At 38.1% G+C, this 16,795-nt stretch overlaps 1 protein-coding gene across 1 annotated transcript in view; it reads right to left on the bottom strand.

Annotated features, from left to right (window-relative positions):
* Positions 1-2,635: 2,635 nt before the first annotated feature.
* The window catches only part of LOC133519829 (uncharacterized), a 51,710-nt gene continuing 37,550 nt past the window's right edge, over positions 2,636-16,795 (bottom strand). Inside the window, exons 2-4 of the mRNA XM_061853951.1 lie at positions 15,539-15,597; positions 3,434-3,634; positions 2,636-2,827 (exon numbers count right to left, since the gene is read on the bottom strand). Coding sequence (XP_061709935.1) covers positions 2,636-2,827; positions 3,434-3,634; positions 15,539-15,597 — 452 coding nt within the window. The remainder of the gene's footprint in view (positions 2,828-3,433; positions 3,635-15,538; positions 15,598-16,795) is intronic.

Raw genomic sequence — 16,795 nt, 5'->3', positions numbered from 1 at the left:
TAAACGTTATTAAAGTGATTGAGTAAACATTATTAAAGGGTATAGCAGGATAACCTAAGAAAAATTGCCCCCAGCGTTTTTGAGTGCTTTTGAGGAGGTAATACCCTGCACAAAGTCTCATCCCTCTGTAACCCCCTGGGGTTGAAAAACACCCGATTAACCCCATAACTGTTTTATCTATTTTTTCCTAAACTTTGAAATTGACGAATTCCAAATTTTGTACAAATATTAATGAGACTAAAGGCTATATGTTAAAAAAAAAATCATTCTCTTAACCGTTTAAATTCTTGTAAAAAAAAAAATAATCATATAGGTAGTATACAGGATAACAAGTTTGGCTCATGGTACACACACCATTTTTTTTTGTCAAATATGATCAATTTATATTCTACATCATACAAAAGTTTAGTAGTAGTAGCCGAACTTATTATACAGGATGTTTTTTTACAATAATTTAAAGGGTTAGGTTAGGAGTTGGCACCAAAGAGTCAATTCATAATAATTTCGTAATGTTCCTTCTGGGCTAGGTCGATGAAACTTTTGTATGATGTAGAATATAAATCGATTCATATTTGAAAAAAAAATGGTGTGTGTACCATGAGCCAAACTTGTTATACAGGTGATTTTTTTTTACAAGAATTTAAACGGTTAAGAGAATCATATTTTTTACATATAGCCTTTAGTCTCATTAATATTTGTACAAAATTTTAAATTCATCACTTTTATAGTTTAGGAAAAAATAAATAAAACAGTTTTGGGGTTAATCGGGTGTTTTTCACCCCCACGGGGTAACAGAGGGATGGAACTTTGTGCAGGGTATATAAATATGTACATACTTAATAAAAAAACTGTTCGCATTAGTTCAAAAATCATGGCCATAATTAGCATTGAAATATCCCGCACAATCGTATAAATAATATTGTAATCGCATGAGTAGAGCCGGAGCAACTAACAACATTTGGACCAGCCCTCGTACACAGAGCCCGACAAATAATGTAGTCTATATAATGATGAAAAAAAAAAGAAATTACTCTAAAAAAAATATTTAAGTAGTTTAAGATACGCTACAACTATGCAAAGTACAACGCAAGCAGGAGGCCTACCGCAAACCACTTTCGACGTGTTGCCTCTCTGTCGCACTTGTAAATTCGTACGTAAGTGTGATAGGGAGGTAACACGTCGAACGTGGTTCGCGGTAGGCCCTCAGCCCTCAGAAGTGAATTTCTGATCGGATGCGATATTTTATATGTCTCGCGTCGAATGATGGTCCCTATGACAGTTCATATTGTATGAGTAGCGCTCACGTAAAATGTATGTTGACATTTCTTGGAAGTTTAGCACATTTATTCATTTTATTTTAATTCTTAGGAAAATTTACAGCTAGAGTAACAAAATGGATTGCGAAATAGAAACAGTAAGCCAAGTTTCCACAGGTAAAATATAATTTATTTAGAATTGTAACATTTAAGTCATAAAAGTACGGTAAAAACATATTTCATCAGTATTTTTTTAATTAGGTAAGTCCATCTAAAAGAGACTTGAAGGAACTTTCATTGGGACCATTGCGACGCGAGCAGTATAGTGTAGTGATTACTGAGCAATGGTAGTTTGTAGTTTACAAACTGAATTCAACTACACTTCCTAATCGTGAAACTTGAGTAAAGGCCAGTCCAGACGGGATGATCAAATCGACCGATTTGAATAGAAAATAAATTGGCCTCAATTTCCAATTTAATCACCAAATTTTAGATATGTGGTGATATTTGAGCGCTCTAAATTGAAAACGCGAATGCGTCACAAATCGGAATTCTTGCGTCCGCACGACCTGATTTGATCATACAATTCAATCAGATTGGCGAAAAATTGTTCCCGTCTGGACTAGCCTTAATAATTATGTATGTTTGGGACTTGATTACTAAGAATGTTTGCAAAGAAAACCACGATTATTAATGTTCTAATAAAAATATAATTATCAGTTCGTGTTGAGTATAAAACAACATTAACATTAATACAGTAAGTGAACTATGTACATCCCTAGCATAGCAACACAAGTATATTTAATGCTTTTAAATAAATCAACTGTACAACTTTATAATACCTAGAAGAGTCGTAAAGTTATTGGAATAAATTTAAACTAGCCGCATTTCATTGCAACCACAGTAGGTACATTATACATTATTAAATAAAATACATATTTATCGGTATAATAGACGCTTAAAGCACTACCTGTGGTTAAAGAGCAGTTTCTATCACGAAATGATTTAGTTGCTCTAGTTTTATTTATAATGCACTACTTTTGAAAACTAATTTACAAATAATATCTATAGAATTTCTAATAATCATAAGGCACTTGTATTAATGTTTTTGTTCATCACAATACTTGTTCATTAAATCATAGTTACGTGAAATTACATCAAACACAAAGGTTTAAAAAAGGGTCACCTAGCACGTCCATTAATTATTTAGTTACAAATAATAATTCAGGAACAGAACACTAGGTAATTAGAAATATAATTTAAAGTCTTCATACTCCTTGCAAAATCACACATTGTTTCGTATTAATTCATTCACAACTCATGATATACAAATATAAGTCTTTAACAATTAATTAATCAACAGTTATTTAGATAACTATTCAATTTATACAAAGCAGTTTCTTCCAAAAGGGTCTTTTACTTTGAAGTACTGGTAACCCCGCCAATATGGCGGCGTCAAAAGCGTCTTTCAAATTTTTGCGCGTCTTGGCTGAAGTCTCGATGTACGTCGCATTTATTTTCGCCGCCAAAGCCTTCGCTTCTACATCCGTGACAACGTGCTCGCCTCGACTCTGAAAATACAAAATAAAACTGTTAATACCAAAACTTTGTTTGGCAACAGGATTCGATGAGTACAAATGATTTATCTAGAAGACATAGACATAGACATAGAATTTATTTATTTAACACCACATTGAAACATGTTTACAGGCAATACTACAAAACATTACAAGCCTTAAAATGAAACTTAATTAGGCACAAATTTATGTTTACATGTAGATAACTAAACTTTTAAAATTATGATGCTAAAAAGGAGCGAACCTCAGCATGTGTTGCAGCAGGCTTACCTACTACAACGCTGGTTTTCAGGCCGACCCTTCGTACAATACGAATTTACTTGCTGCTTGTCGGAAACTGTATGGCTAAGACTGTTTTAGTTTGTGTAGAAAATAAGATAGGGGTGATGACCCCTCATAACCCCGAATTACCTGTCACCGTGCCCGATTTTCTGGCTTCACTGCTATAATAAGGAGATGGACTGATTAGAATTCATCAGACATTTCTGAATAAAACACAGCCTTCAACCTAGCTTCACCCAGCCGGCCTTCACACTAACCCACTATGTATACAATGATGTTGGGTTCTCGAGTTTTGAGACATTTCCCAGTGAAACTCACCCTCAAAGTCTGCAGGACTCTTGGATCGAGCGCTAGATCGCTCTGCGTGCCGATCAGCAGCAGCGGGGCGTTGACGGCGGCGACAGCGCGCGTCCACCGCTCCGCTACGGAGCGGAAGGTCTCGGGTCGGACTACAGAGAAGCACAGGAGAAGCACGTCCGTGCCCGGGTAGCACAGTTCGCGCAGCTCAGACATTGAGTCCTGGAAAAGGAAAATAATAACTAAATGAAGAGACTGAACAGTTTAACTTTCTTCAATTTAAACTTTACAAATCCAATACCTATTAGAATGAATTTTAGTTCATGGCTTAGCTTCTAAGATAAAAAAGTTCCATAAACAAAATCCAACATCTCTAATCCTCAACATCCCGACAATATTTATTAGAAATCGTCTTTACTTTGGGAATAGTTGAGGGAGTTGAACCAGAAAGTAATTATTTGAATAATTAGTATAAGGCCAATACATTTCTAAGCTAACTAGAAGGTTGTATTCCCGAAGTAGGTAGGCACATGAAGCATTTAACAACAAATCGACCGAATGCTCGTTTTACAAATAATTAGCGAAATTTTAATTTTAGTTGCCTTATTCCCCGGGGGTACCGTGATCAAAAGCCTTGTATTAGACTTTGTTAATTATATAAACGCGTAAAGACGTGCGTATACAATAAAATTTCGGTGAAAACATCACCTCAGATCAGGCGCTCATACAAAACGCTATGGGTGAAAGTGTACTTTCAACGCCTGAGAGCCTGACAATGCTGTTGCTTAATAAATCAAAACGTTGCGCAATTTCGATAACTCCATTCGCGATCGCGATCAATTGTTGTAAGTTTTGAGTGCTCTGAGATAAACAAAGTCAGGACAAATGTCAGCTGCAAAAATAATTGACCGAAAGTTAGTGACGGTCTCCATTTAACTTGGGCAAAAATTCTTTCGTATGTCCGGATATTCTCCTCTACAGGTCAAAATTCTCAACCGATTTTCGTGAAGTTTTGTGATCAAGTTCACTAATCAAATAGATGTTCTTGTCGACTCAGAAAGTGGTGAAGCCATACATTTATTAAGTTTAAAGCTATGCTCGCGAGGTCTATAGCTCAGAGTCACTAGTGATAATATAGGTAGCCACAACGGGTAGGTAACCATGTGAGCAGCTGCAACTTCCGTACAGTCAGCAGCAGAGGTATGATTCGGTCACAAATTTATTTTGTACAGTCGCCATCAGATATATCGCAGCGGCCAAGGAAGGTGTTCACAAATATTTGAACAAGCACTTTAATGGATTGACAATAGAGGCGTGTTCAGATATTTGTGAACTCCGATATTCTCCGATATCTTTCCTTATTAGTTCCTTGGGTACCTACTTTGCTTAACTGCATACTTCTGCTGCTATATCTAAAAATATCCTGACACCAACTTAGTCCCTACTGAGTGAAACATGAAACAAGTTCAGTGCGTTTATATAGTGGACATTTTTGTAGCCGATTGTACCGAGGATTATTCAGGCATACTAAATTAGTAGAGAATCAGTTTGTTAGTATGTTGACATTGAGACATCTAAAAAGCCTAATACTTATTAAGTGTCAAGTAAGCTCAACGAAGTTTGTGATATTAAAATGCTGCTAGAAACCATCGCGAGCGCGGACTTCTGGCCGAAAGGTGTGATATTTCGGCGGTTTCGTGGGAATCTGCCGAATCCCGCACCAGAACAGGTGGCGCAACCGAAAACTGCGTCGTCTAGATGATATTTATATTTTCAGATTTTTATTATTGTATGTATGTTAGTCTGTAAGGTATGTATATATGGGCCATAGTTGCCTGAAAATAAATGATAATTAATTTAATTTAATTAATTTAAAAGTGGATTATTAGTCCGAGGCTATGAGTCAGTGGACCTAATTACCTAAGGGCCAAGGCGTATCTTGCTCGTAATAATGTGTTTTTAGGGTTCCGTAGCCAAATGGCAAAAAACGGAACCCTTATAGATTCGTCATGTCCGTCTGTCTGTCCGATTCTGTCACAGCCACTTTTTTCCGAAACTACCTATAAGAGCTGTACTGTTCAAACTTGGTAAGTAGATGTATTCTATGAACCGCATTAGGATGTTTACACAAAAATAGAAAAAAAACAATACATTTTGGGGGTTCCCCATACTTAGAACTGAAACTCAAAAAATCTTTTTTCATCAAACCCATACGTGTGGGGTATCTATGGATAGTTCTTCAAAAATGATATTGAGGTTTTGTGACACCAATCACCTAGAACGACGTACTAGTAACACCATCCTGCACCGAGTAGCGCAACTACACCTTACGGAAACTTTCATCCACCACCAATAGATGGCGCAGGCGTCGAGTTAGAACACGCTAACGACTGTTCGACTCAGATTTCATAAGTAGGCTTGCTGATTTTGTATGTTATCTTTCTTCAGCAGATTAGTTACTAGTGTTGACGGAGTCCCGGCTCACTAGTTACGATCTACCGACTACTAGGTGACGCAAAACGGCTCCCGTATCGTTACTTTAGTACTCGGCGCATAAATTATAAGTGTACCTTACTCTGACCGTGGTTGGTATCAATAAAAGATATCCGTGCACATTGTGGTTTTACATCTCGCCCCATCGCTCCCGAGTCCCGGTTACATCTGGCGCATCAACGTTCGGCCGAAGTCAACCAAGCTGGCGGATTCTGAAAACGAACCCTCGAACACACCCAAATCGAGACCTACGCTGAGAGTGGGGTTGAGACCACGTAAACTTCACGTACCTTCGAGTAAAAAGAAGATGGCTCACATATCCATGTCTACGGAGCAGCTACAGCAATTGGTGACGTCACTTACAGCTGCTGCCCTGCAAGCTGCAACTGGTGGTGTCAAGACTACAACGGCATCATTTGCTAACGTGTCATTTTCCTACGACGGCACTAGAGAATCCATTCGCCTGGAAGAGTTCTTATCAGCCGCATCAGTCTATAAAAAAGTTAATGACATGTCGGACGAAGCTGCTATTATGAGTCTTCCTTTGGTGTTGAAAGGTGAAGCTTCGACATGGTGGCAAGGAGTAAAAGATAGTATTACCTGTTGGACCGACTTTGAGGCAAGACTGCGTCACGCGTTTGCACCAAAAATATCTGGCGTCCAAATATTCCAGGAAGTGTCTTCACGCAAGCAACCGGCAGACATGCTGACAGAGACATTTATTGCAAAGAACAGAGCCCTGTTGACTCAGCTACGTTCACCGGGTTTGACAGAGGAACTACAAATAGATGCTATTCATGGCCAGTTGCATATTAATATACGCGAGAGGATACCACGTGACTCAGTGACGACATTCGACCAGCTGCTAACTGCTGCTAGAAATGTTGAACAGGTGCTACGTGAGAAGTCTTCATCGGTGTCGTCTACTGGCCAAAGCGAAAACCAAACTGGGCTGAGCAAAAAGAAACAGCGCTGCGACTACTGTCGTGCCACAGGCCATACCGTCGAGGAATGTCGAAAAAGACTGAAGCAAATGAGTGGACAGACTGGACAGGGTCACCACCCTCCTAAAGAACTTAAAGCCGAGTCTACCCAAGCGCCTTCACCAAGTATGTCGACTCTCTACTGCTATGGGTGCGGAATGCCTGGTTACACAAGAAGCAAATGCCCTAAGTGTAAAGAAGCTCAACCAGTCAAGTTGGAGAAAACTGGCTTTTGCGCGCTAGACATTAACTTAGACGCCCGCCCGAGAATGCAGGTTGGAATTGCCATCTTTGATGTTATTGGCACTGCATTCGTCGACCCCGGCGCTAAATCTAGTGTGGCTTCCTACCAACTGTACAAATGTTTAAAGCAAAGACAATGTAGTTTTGCTACGCAAACTGCTAATATATCTATGGCAGACGGTTTGAAACGTCGAGAAGAAGTTATGTCTATTACGGTTCCAGTCAAAATTTGTGATCGGACTGTACACACAATATTTGTAGTACTTCAGCACTCACTCCATTCAAAGGGAATGACCCAGTCTTACCGGAACCCCTACAGCCTATACGGAAGAGAGGAAGGCCTAGGAAGGCAACTACCAAGGCTACCAACAAACGCAAATAAAACCAACATCCTATCCTACTCGCCGAGACGTCGTCGTGGATAGAGGGGGAGAATATGTGACACCAATCACCTAGAACGACGTACTAGTAACACCATCCTGCACCGAGTAGCGCAACTACACCTTACGGAAACTTTCATCCACCACCAATAGATGGCGCAGGCGTCGAGTTAGAACACGCTAACGACTGTTCGACTCAGATTTCATAAGTAGGCTTGCTGATTTTGTATGTTATCTTTCTTCAGCAGATTAGTTACTAGTGTTGACGGAGTCCCGGCTCACTAGTTACGATCTACCGACTACTAGGTGACACAAAACGGCTCCCGTATCGTTACTTTAGTACTCGGCGCATAAATTATAAGTGTACCTTACTCTGACCGTGGTTGGTATCAATAAAAGATATCCGTGCACATTGTGGTTTTACATCTCGCCCCATCGCTCCCGAGTCCCGGTTACAGTTTCTAATATCATTTTTTTCTAAAATGAATAGTTTGCGCGAGAGACACTTCCAAAGTGGTAAAATGTGTGTCCCCCCCCCCCCCCGTAACTTCTAAAATAACAGAATGAAAAATCTAAAAAAAATATATGATGTACATTGCCATGTAAACTTCCACCGAAAATTGGTTTGAACGAGATCTAGTAAGTAGTTTTTTTTTAATACGTCATGAAATTAAAAAAAAAAATTTTTTTTTCATCATACCCATACGTGTGGGGTATCTATGGATAGGTCTTCAAAAATGATATTAAGGTTTCTAATATCATTTTTTTCTAAACTGAATAGTTTGCGCGAGAGAACCTTCCAAAGTGAAAAAAAGTGTCCCCCCCCCTGTAACTTCTAAAATAACAGAATGAAAAATCTAAAAAAAATATATGATATACACTCGGCGTCACGGAAATCGCACACCCACGGGTTTTTGATTCAAGCCGTTATAGACCTTATGTTGTTGAAGGTAAAGTATGAGTGTGTGGGTTCATTTTAAAGATAATTTAACCCTTCATTTAAAAAAAAATCAAAAGTTACTAAAGAGTTAAAAAAAAAAAACTTTTTAATCAGAAACAAAAATCGTATATTCATGCAAAAAAATCAACAAATTAAAACACAATAAAATCAACAAATATTGGAACACAAATGGCTAAAACTAAACTTAAAACCTAGTGTTCCCTCCTTTGGCCTTAATTACTGCCACCATGCGAGCCCTCATGGACTTCACGAGCGTTACGATGTGCTCTTGAGGAATAGCTTCCCACTCCTCAATGACGGCATCTCGAAGCTGTTCCAGAGTCGCCGGTGCAGGATCACGTGACCGCACCTTCCGTTTTAGCTGATCCCAAAGGTGTTCGATGGGATTCAGGTCCGGACTCCTTGCTGGCCACTGCATAACGGTGATCCCAACCTGATCAAGGTAGTCCCGAACAATCAACGCTGTGTGGGAGCGGGCGTTATCCTGCATGAATGTGAAGCCGGGACCGACAAATTCGGCGTATGGAACCACATGGTCCTCCAGGATCTCCGTGATGTACCGATGAGCAGTCATGGATCCCTGGCCTCGACCACCACCAGTGCGGGAGACACAGACGAGCTCGGTTTTGCCGGCGAGGGAAATGCCACCCCAGAACATGCAGGATCCTCCTCCGTATCCGACGGTTTCTTCAAGACATGCCCGTGAATAACGTTCCCCTTGCCTCCTGTACACCCTTCTGCACCTATCGTTGCAGAAAAGACACACCCTGGTCTCATCGGAGAAGAGGACAGCCTTCCACTGGTCGACCGTCCAATCCTTGTGTTCGCGAGCAAACTCACGTCTGATTCGCCGATGCTCTGCTGTCAATTTGGGACCCATAGCCGCTCTATGGGGCATGATCTTCTTCTCCCGCAACCTTCTTCTTACTGTAGAGACGCTCACAACGGTTCTCCGATCTGCTCGTAGCTGCTGCTGCAGCTGAACAGCGTTGGTGAAACGGTTCCGCAAAGAAGACGACACAATAAAGCGGTCGTCTCTCTCGGAAGTGCAGCGCTGTCCTCCGGATCCGGGCTTCCTGGTGAAGTTTCCAGTTCTCTGGAATCGATGAACTGCTCGGAGAACTCGGAAACGGCTTATGTTGAGCTGCCGAGCAACCGCAGACTTCGTCATTCCTGATTCCACCAGGGCTACTGTTTGAGCTGCTACTGCTTCCGTGGTATCCATTTCTTGGGGTGTTTTCTTTCTCCAGTTGTTCCGGTGTGACCTGTGTCAACTTCGGATACCGAATGACCCATATTTCACTTTTACCCCCCTTTTATACCTACCCAAGGTAACCCAACTAGCGACCCTTACAACGCGTATTCTAGGTGTTCTTTCAGAACGCCATAATTTCGTGATTATTATAATTTTTTCAGAAAATGCTTTATTCATGATTTAAAGCTTATTAATTGTGCTTTTAAATGATATTAATATTGATACAGTATAATAGATATTATAAGAGCTATATTCGCTTGAAACAAAAATCGGTGGGTGTGCGATTTCCGTGACGCCGAGTGTATATTACCATGCAAACTTCCACCGAAAATTGGTTTGGACGAGATCTAGTGAGTAGTTTTTTTTAATACGTCATAAAATTTTAAAAAAAATTTTTTCATCAACATATACGTGTAAGGTATCTATGGATAGGTCTTCAAAAATGATATTTAGGTTCCTAATATCATTTTTTTCTAAACTGAATAGTTTGCGCGAGAGACACTTCCAAAGTGGTAAAATGTGTGTCCAAAGTGGTAAAATGTTGAACAAGATCTAGTAAGAAGATTTTTTTTTAATACGTCTTAAATTGTACGGAACCCTTCATGCGCGAGTCCGACTCGCACTTGGCCGCTTTTTTTTACAACGTACGATGGATTCTAATTTAGCGTGTACTGTGTTTTTACAGGCAGAATAATCTACAAATACCTGTATTTTCTATTCATAATATTATTTAAGTAGCAATGAAAATTGTATTATCTAAATTCGAATAGACTTTTACTCGATTTACTATGCATTGCATATATTGCATTGCAGACCCATGCATTATAATGCGAAAGTGAAATTACATATGCAATATGCACGTTTCTGTAGCTATGGCAGTTACCTACAGTGTTATTATGGCTATTCAGAATTTGCTAATGATTAGTTATGGTTGAAAACCCAATGGGTAATAGAGTTTGTTGGTCTCTTAAGATGGAGTATGCTCAGAGAACGGAGTTTCTGAAAAGTCTATCGCTTTTTTACATCACAATACGGTTGCCAAAAATTTAGTTAGTAATCTTAAGGCCTTTCTCTAGGGACTTCCCCGCGTAGCCAACGTGCCAATCGTTAACGCTCCGTAGCGTAGCGTAGTCATCTCTCTCTATCACTCTTCCATATTCGTGCGACAGTGACAGTTGCGTTTCGTTCGCTACGGAGCGTTAACGATTGGTTTTGCTTTGTTGGCTACGCGGTCAGCGATTCGAATCCTGAGTTTTTGACTATCGCTTGATAGAAAAAAATCACGAGCATATATTACGTCTAAAATGCACTTCAAAAATAACTATAAGTTTTGCATGTATGAAAATTATTTATAAACAATTAAAAAAGCAATTTTATGCTTGAGGGAACTTAGCGATTACTTTTTTATTATTAAAACACACAAAATGTTTAAATAGTAATAATTATGTATTATTGATTTATAGGTAAGTACTTACTGAAATCAGTAAGTATTAGATTATAAAATTAAATAGATACAAAAGCAAGTGACAAAGACCTCCAGTTCCTAGCCGGCACTGATTGAACCAGCGTCTGGCTTGGGGGCCATGGTCAGGTTATTTATGTACTAGTGTTTCTATAAAAAAAACCTTTGGTCCACAGTACTTATACAATAATGCGACCAAAAGCTGATAAGTGATAACACAGAAGAAACAAAAACCTATTGCAAAAATCGTGGGTTTTGAAACAAAAACTACGCAACCTTTATGGCTATAATTTACGAAATGCAAACTGTATATCCCCTGGTCGAGAGCGAGAGGCAGCAATGTAATCAGGTATCAAGGCAAGGCTCGGGTAAAAAGCCATCCCTACGGTTATAGTTTCAAAGGGACCGACATATTTTCACGTCGTCATATACTTAACTAGATGTTGTAAATTAGCTAGACATAACTAAACAAGATGATAAAATAGTCCGATTCGAAGAATGATTAAGAGATGCTTAAGATCTTGGAAAGAGATTGAAAAGATCGATAACTAAACGATATGTCAAAATTGACGTTTATTTCGATACCTCTGTGATCCCAATAAGATCTATCTACGATATTTCTAACGTCAAAGTGACATTGGTTACCCGAATTGAGCTGCTTCTGTCAATTATACGACATACAAACGATATCTAATTGAGAACTTATCGTTATCTTATCTTTTCCGTATTACATTCTTCGAATAGGGCCGACTGTAGTTTGATGAACGTTGTCTGGAAGAGATCGCTTTTTTGCGATAAGACCGCCTGTTGCTTATCTATATTTATATTGCTGTTTTATTTTTATATTACTTTCTTCTATTAAGGTCTGCAATAAAGAGAACAATATTATTATTGTATTGTTGAAGATGTCTCATTTTTATGGATTTATTCTTATTTTATTCTGACGGACACAACATTTAAGTTTATTTTATAAATTAGGAAAAAGCTAGTACCTAAGCGATTTCGATTTTTAGTTAATTGATCTGTTTCCGATCACAATGGAAACAGATCAAACAGCTACAATTCGCAACTCGAATTCGCCTGTAGGTAGGTTTAAAGTTAAAAGGCAATGTATTTTTTTATGCAAGCTAAAAAAAAAACATGTGTTTCTTGTTAGATTTAAAAAGAGATAATCTACCCAATCAACCTTATAAGACGATACTTCAAAGTTTACCCGCTAATCCTTAAAGCTTCTAGCCTATTGTTTATCATCTAATCTATCGCTCTATCGACCCACCATCTATCCCATTTTATATTTCGAAACGTATCTTGCCTTACACAGCTAAGACTGCGCGATGCAAATATGACAAGTAATAAAGAAGAGCTCATCTATTCATGTCAAAGAATCGGCCGTTGAAGACTAGGGAACTGATTATAGAAAGCGATAATTGAAAATAATATCCTTCTACACGTAGCTTTCCACCTTCTAATGGGAGGTGATTAAAGTGGAGAAATTATGAGTATTTGCCTCTTGTCAACCCGCACACAATGTGTTGCTAACATGAGTGTAATAAATATTAGGTTTAACTATTAAATTAATTAATTTTTTTTGATGAGGTCTTATTTCTGAGACTTCATGATGTAAAGTATGGAGTCATGGAGCGTTTCTGCATTTTTATAGTCGCCTTATGTTAACTGTTTATGGCAGTTATAATATAATATAACCGTCTTTGAGGTTCTGTCAGAGCAGGTCAATAATGTTATAAGAGGTTAAATCTTCCAGGATTTTACTAAAAACGATCAGGCAAAGGAGGTGCCCAATTAACTATGTACAGTTATCTATCTATCAGTTATCATACACGCAAACCGTACTTTGTATAGAGTCAGACCAAGATAAGTTGGCAGCGATTTTGATAGCCCAGATGGTGAACAGGTTATTTTAAACGTCAAACTTCTTGGGCAACGGCACCAGTCATGGGAAATTTAAGAGCAAATTTGTAGAATTTGTGACATTTCCCTGATACATGTAAAAATTCTACTCCTTAGCGTGTTAAAAGTTGAATGTCCTATTCGTCTTTTATGTTTCAGGCGTATTGTACAAAAGATACTCCAATTCGTTTCCACATAATCAACAAATTAAAAACTATGTTTTTTATCTCCAGTCATGGACCATACTTTTCTAGGTTTGACACTAACAAGATTTAATAAAATATAATTTTTTTACACCTATATTTAACCCGAGAACATAAGGTTACAAATTATTCTAAAACAGTTTTCGCAAATGTAAACCAGCTGTTTAGTATGCAGCTGCTAAACTACCTAGAAAATGGTTTCTTCCCATACGTGCCAGCAGTCGTAAAACTAGCGTCGCACGAAAAACACAATAACGAACACGCATCAAAACAGGCGGTTGTTGTCTTCGCATACAAAACGCATAGCATCCGGCGAAGAAGTATAAATTGTGGTCTTCGATTATACGCAGTTGTCAGGATTACGAAGCCTCACTTAGACTGGTTTACATACACCGATGCGCTGGGTAAATAAAGGAAATAGCAGTGCAGAAATGGCTGTCAGACTTCCCTAACATTATATTTACAATGGCAACACCAAGCTCGCAGGTAGAGAGAGTGTGGGAGACCGGCAAGATGTCCATTGTTCCGCGAAGCGGAAAAAATCAGGACTGTTTGATCAAATCGGTGTACAATCGAAAGGAAATCGACCCGGTAAGGGACATGTGAACGCACTGAAGTGCGTCCATTGTCGGTTGCCATTCATAAAGTGCACGTGCTATTCGCTTGGGAATTTTAGCGCTGGTTGCGTCACAAGAATAATAAATACTGCTTACATAAAAAAAATGTTTATGAAATATGGCGATACCGGCGAAACAGATCAACGCCGGTAAGAGCGTTTGGAAATTAAGCAGCTATAAGTACCAGGAATTCAGATCAATATGTTGCCCAAAGGCTTGATTATGTAATTTTTTTTGTCTAATCAGATTAGCAAATGCTTCAATTCAACAACATACGTATACCTATTAACGACTTTACTGTGAGAACTTCCTACGACATTTACTGGCAAAATAACATTTTACACGTTTTTCAATCAGTACAGTCAACATCAATTTGGTGGGGTAAAGAGCTACGGATTGAATAACAAAAACTTTCCTAGTCTATAACAATGTGTGGTAAAAATAAATTCTCACATTACATAATCATTTAATAGCATTCTAGGCCCCAAAAAACTGATTTCAGATAAGCTGTTTTCTCTTTCATTCGAGTTTATGATGAGTCAATCTCATACGCTTTGTTCACAGAGAAATTAAATTAGCTCCTTCAAAGGAGTGAGTCAATCTGCGATATCTTTTTATTTGGTTGACCTCGCCTCGCGCTGACATTTAACATGTGCGTCTACTGTTGGCCCTTTTTAGTGGGAGCAATTTACAGGTTTGGAGGAGATAAAAAGTGAAACTTATTGGAATCATTGCATACAATACACATATAATCACACATCGCATACATCGCGCCGAAAACACATAAAAAGCACTTTTAGTGCAATTTAGGGCGTAAAAAATTACCCTCCTAAACCGAACTATGTATTTTTGTTATATACCATGACGGTGGCAAACAAGCATGCCGCCCGCCTGATGGTAAGCAGTCACCGTAGCCTATGGACGCCTGGATGTATAGTAGGATTAGTAGGTATTTACCTCTACCAACGTACCAACTAACTTACTTTTACTATTGTATGAGATAATAAATATATATAATTATTCATATTCCTATAATGTATACAATTAATACCACGCACATGGACACAACTATAATAATGTAAATAAAAACCTTTGAAAGTTGTATCTTCAACTTGTTAACTGGTAAAAAACGCCAAGGTCATTTAATCATAATTGAATGACATTGTATATACTATAATATAGTGTAAGAGTAGCATAGGACACCTACTGACCACAGGAGAAGAATAGAGATAATGTAGATGCCTGTTTTGCGAGGGATTTTTAATCTCCCATACTCCCAAGCGAGATCACAGTCTTCGACAACTGATACACTCAGGTAGCGATTTTTTTTGTCTTATTTACCTTTTGGACTGGGAGATACCTTCCGTCCGGGCTAATTACCAGAGGATAGTTAACTAAATTCTTAAAGCTTCGACTCTAGGACACCAAGGACAATATATTATGAATATGTAATAACAATAGTTTTACGTTGGTGTGAATGGTTTAATACTTTATGGAGGGACAAGCCAAGAGGTTAAGATGAAAAAGTGTTTATGATGTTTGCTTTTTTATGCCGTATTTATACATTTGTGGATGGGAGATTACTCGGGAAAGCTGAAGTTATATAAGAGATATGTCTTACCTGGCCAGCAGTATCACAGATTTCAACTCGGATCGGTCGGTCGTCCACGTCCACTACAACTGGAAACAAAAGAGAAAATATGTTTAATACATGAAAAGAGTGTTATCATCATTTCTATGCTACCCTTAAAATTGGACATCTCAGACTTCTGAAGTGTTGCATTAACTACTTATGTATTTTCTTAATACTTACATATTTAATAAATAGTAGTAGTCATAGTTTGGTTAAACCTATACAAAAAGAGAAAATATAGAAAGGCATTTGGATAATTCGCGTGTATTAAAACAAAAAAATTGCATTGATGTTGTATTTCAATAATTATTATTCCACGTGTTCATATTTGGAACGCCGAAAAAGTGGTATTTAAATGTCAGTACGAATACCTACTCTGCACAACACCTGTGTTAACTAGATGATTTTGTTCAGCTGGGTAGGTGCGACGTGCTCAAATCACGTACGTACCATAAGTATTTGGCAAGAGTTTGTTGCAATAATAACTACGCGTGCTAGAAAGTTACTGTAAAAAGCGCGATCAACTATGATTATAGTCGGTTTTATTATTTAATATAAATATGTATTAACCCAAAACGTAAATGACCCAAGAAAACTGAGAATAATTATGTAAAAGGTTATAATAAGTGAATAACTTGTATCATTACCAGACTTCTTTCTTATGAACAATTAATTAGAATAAATAGGTACGAATACACCTCTACAAAAAAACCTTAAAATCGAAGTTTTTGTATGAACAAACCACTAGGACATTGCACAAATTAATAAAATTAATTAAGGTATTAAAACTAGACTGACTAGTAAGACTTCACTGTTGCGCTATATTTTAAGCCCTTCGTCTTAGCGTCTTCTGTCAAACATATATTAAAGGGTCATACGTGTCTCACGGATAAGCGATTGTTTCGTCGTTTTGTAGTTATGTGCTCCTGTAGTATTGTTTTAATATAAATAGTCTTCCCGATGAAATAAAGCTTCCAAGCGTTAACAACGATGGAGTACCAGTACCTCTAATGAGTTACTACCATTCAACCAGTAGATTATACCCCTTCTATTGTATTAGGGCGTGGATGCTATGTCTGAGCGTTAAGAGCCTTTTTTGAACAGTAACGGAACTACGTTTAAGAATGTCTGAAGCTTTAAGGATTCCTTAGATACGGGCTAAAAGGATTGAATTGTTTTTCTTACGGATAGAATTATGTATATGTATTTTATCAATAAATCCATATGAAAAATTTGTCGTATAAT

The sequence above is a fragment of the Cydia pomonella genome, chromosome 7 (genome assembly GCF_033807575.1).
Source record: "Cydia pomonella isolate Wapato2018A chromosome 7, ilCydPomo1, whole genome shotgun sequence".
Lineage (NCBI taxonomy): Eukaryota > Metazoa > Arthropoda > Insecta > Lepidoptera > Tortricidae > Cydia > Cydia pomonella.
This window is presented reverse-complemented; position numbering and strand designations above follow the sequence as displayed.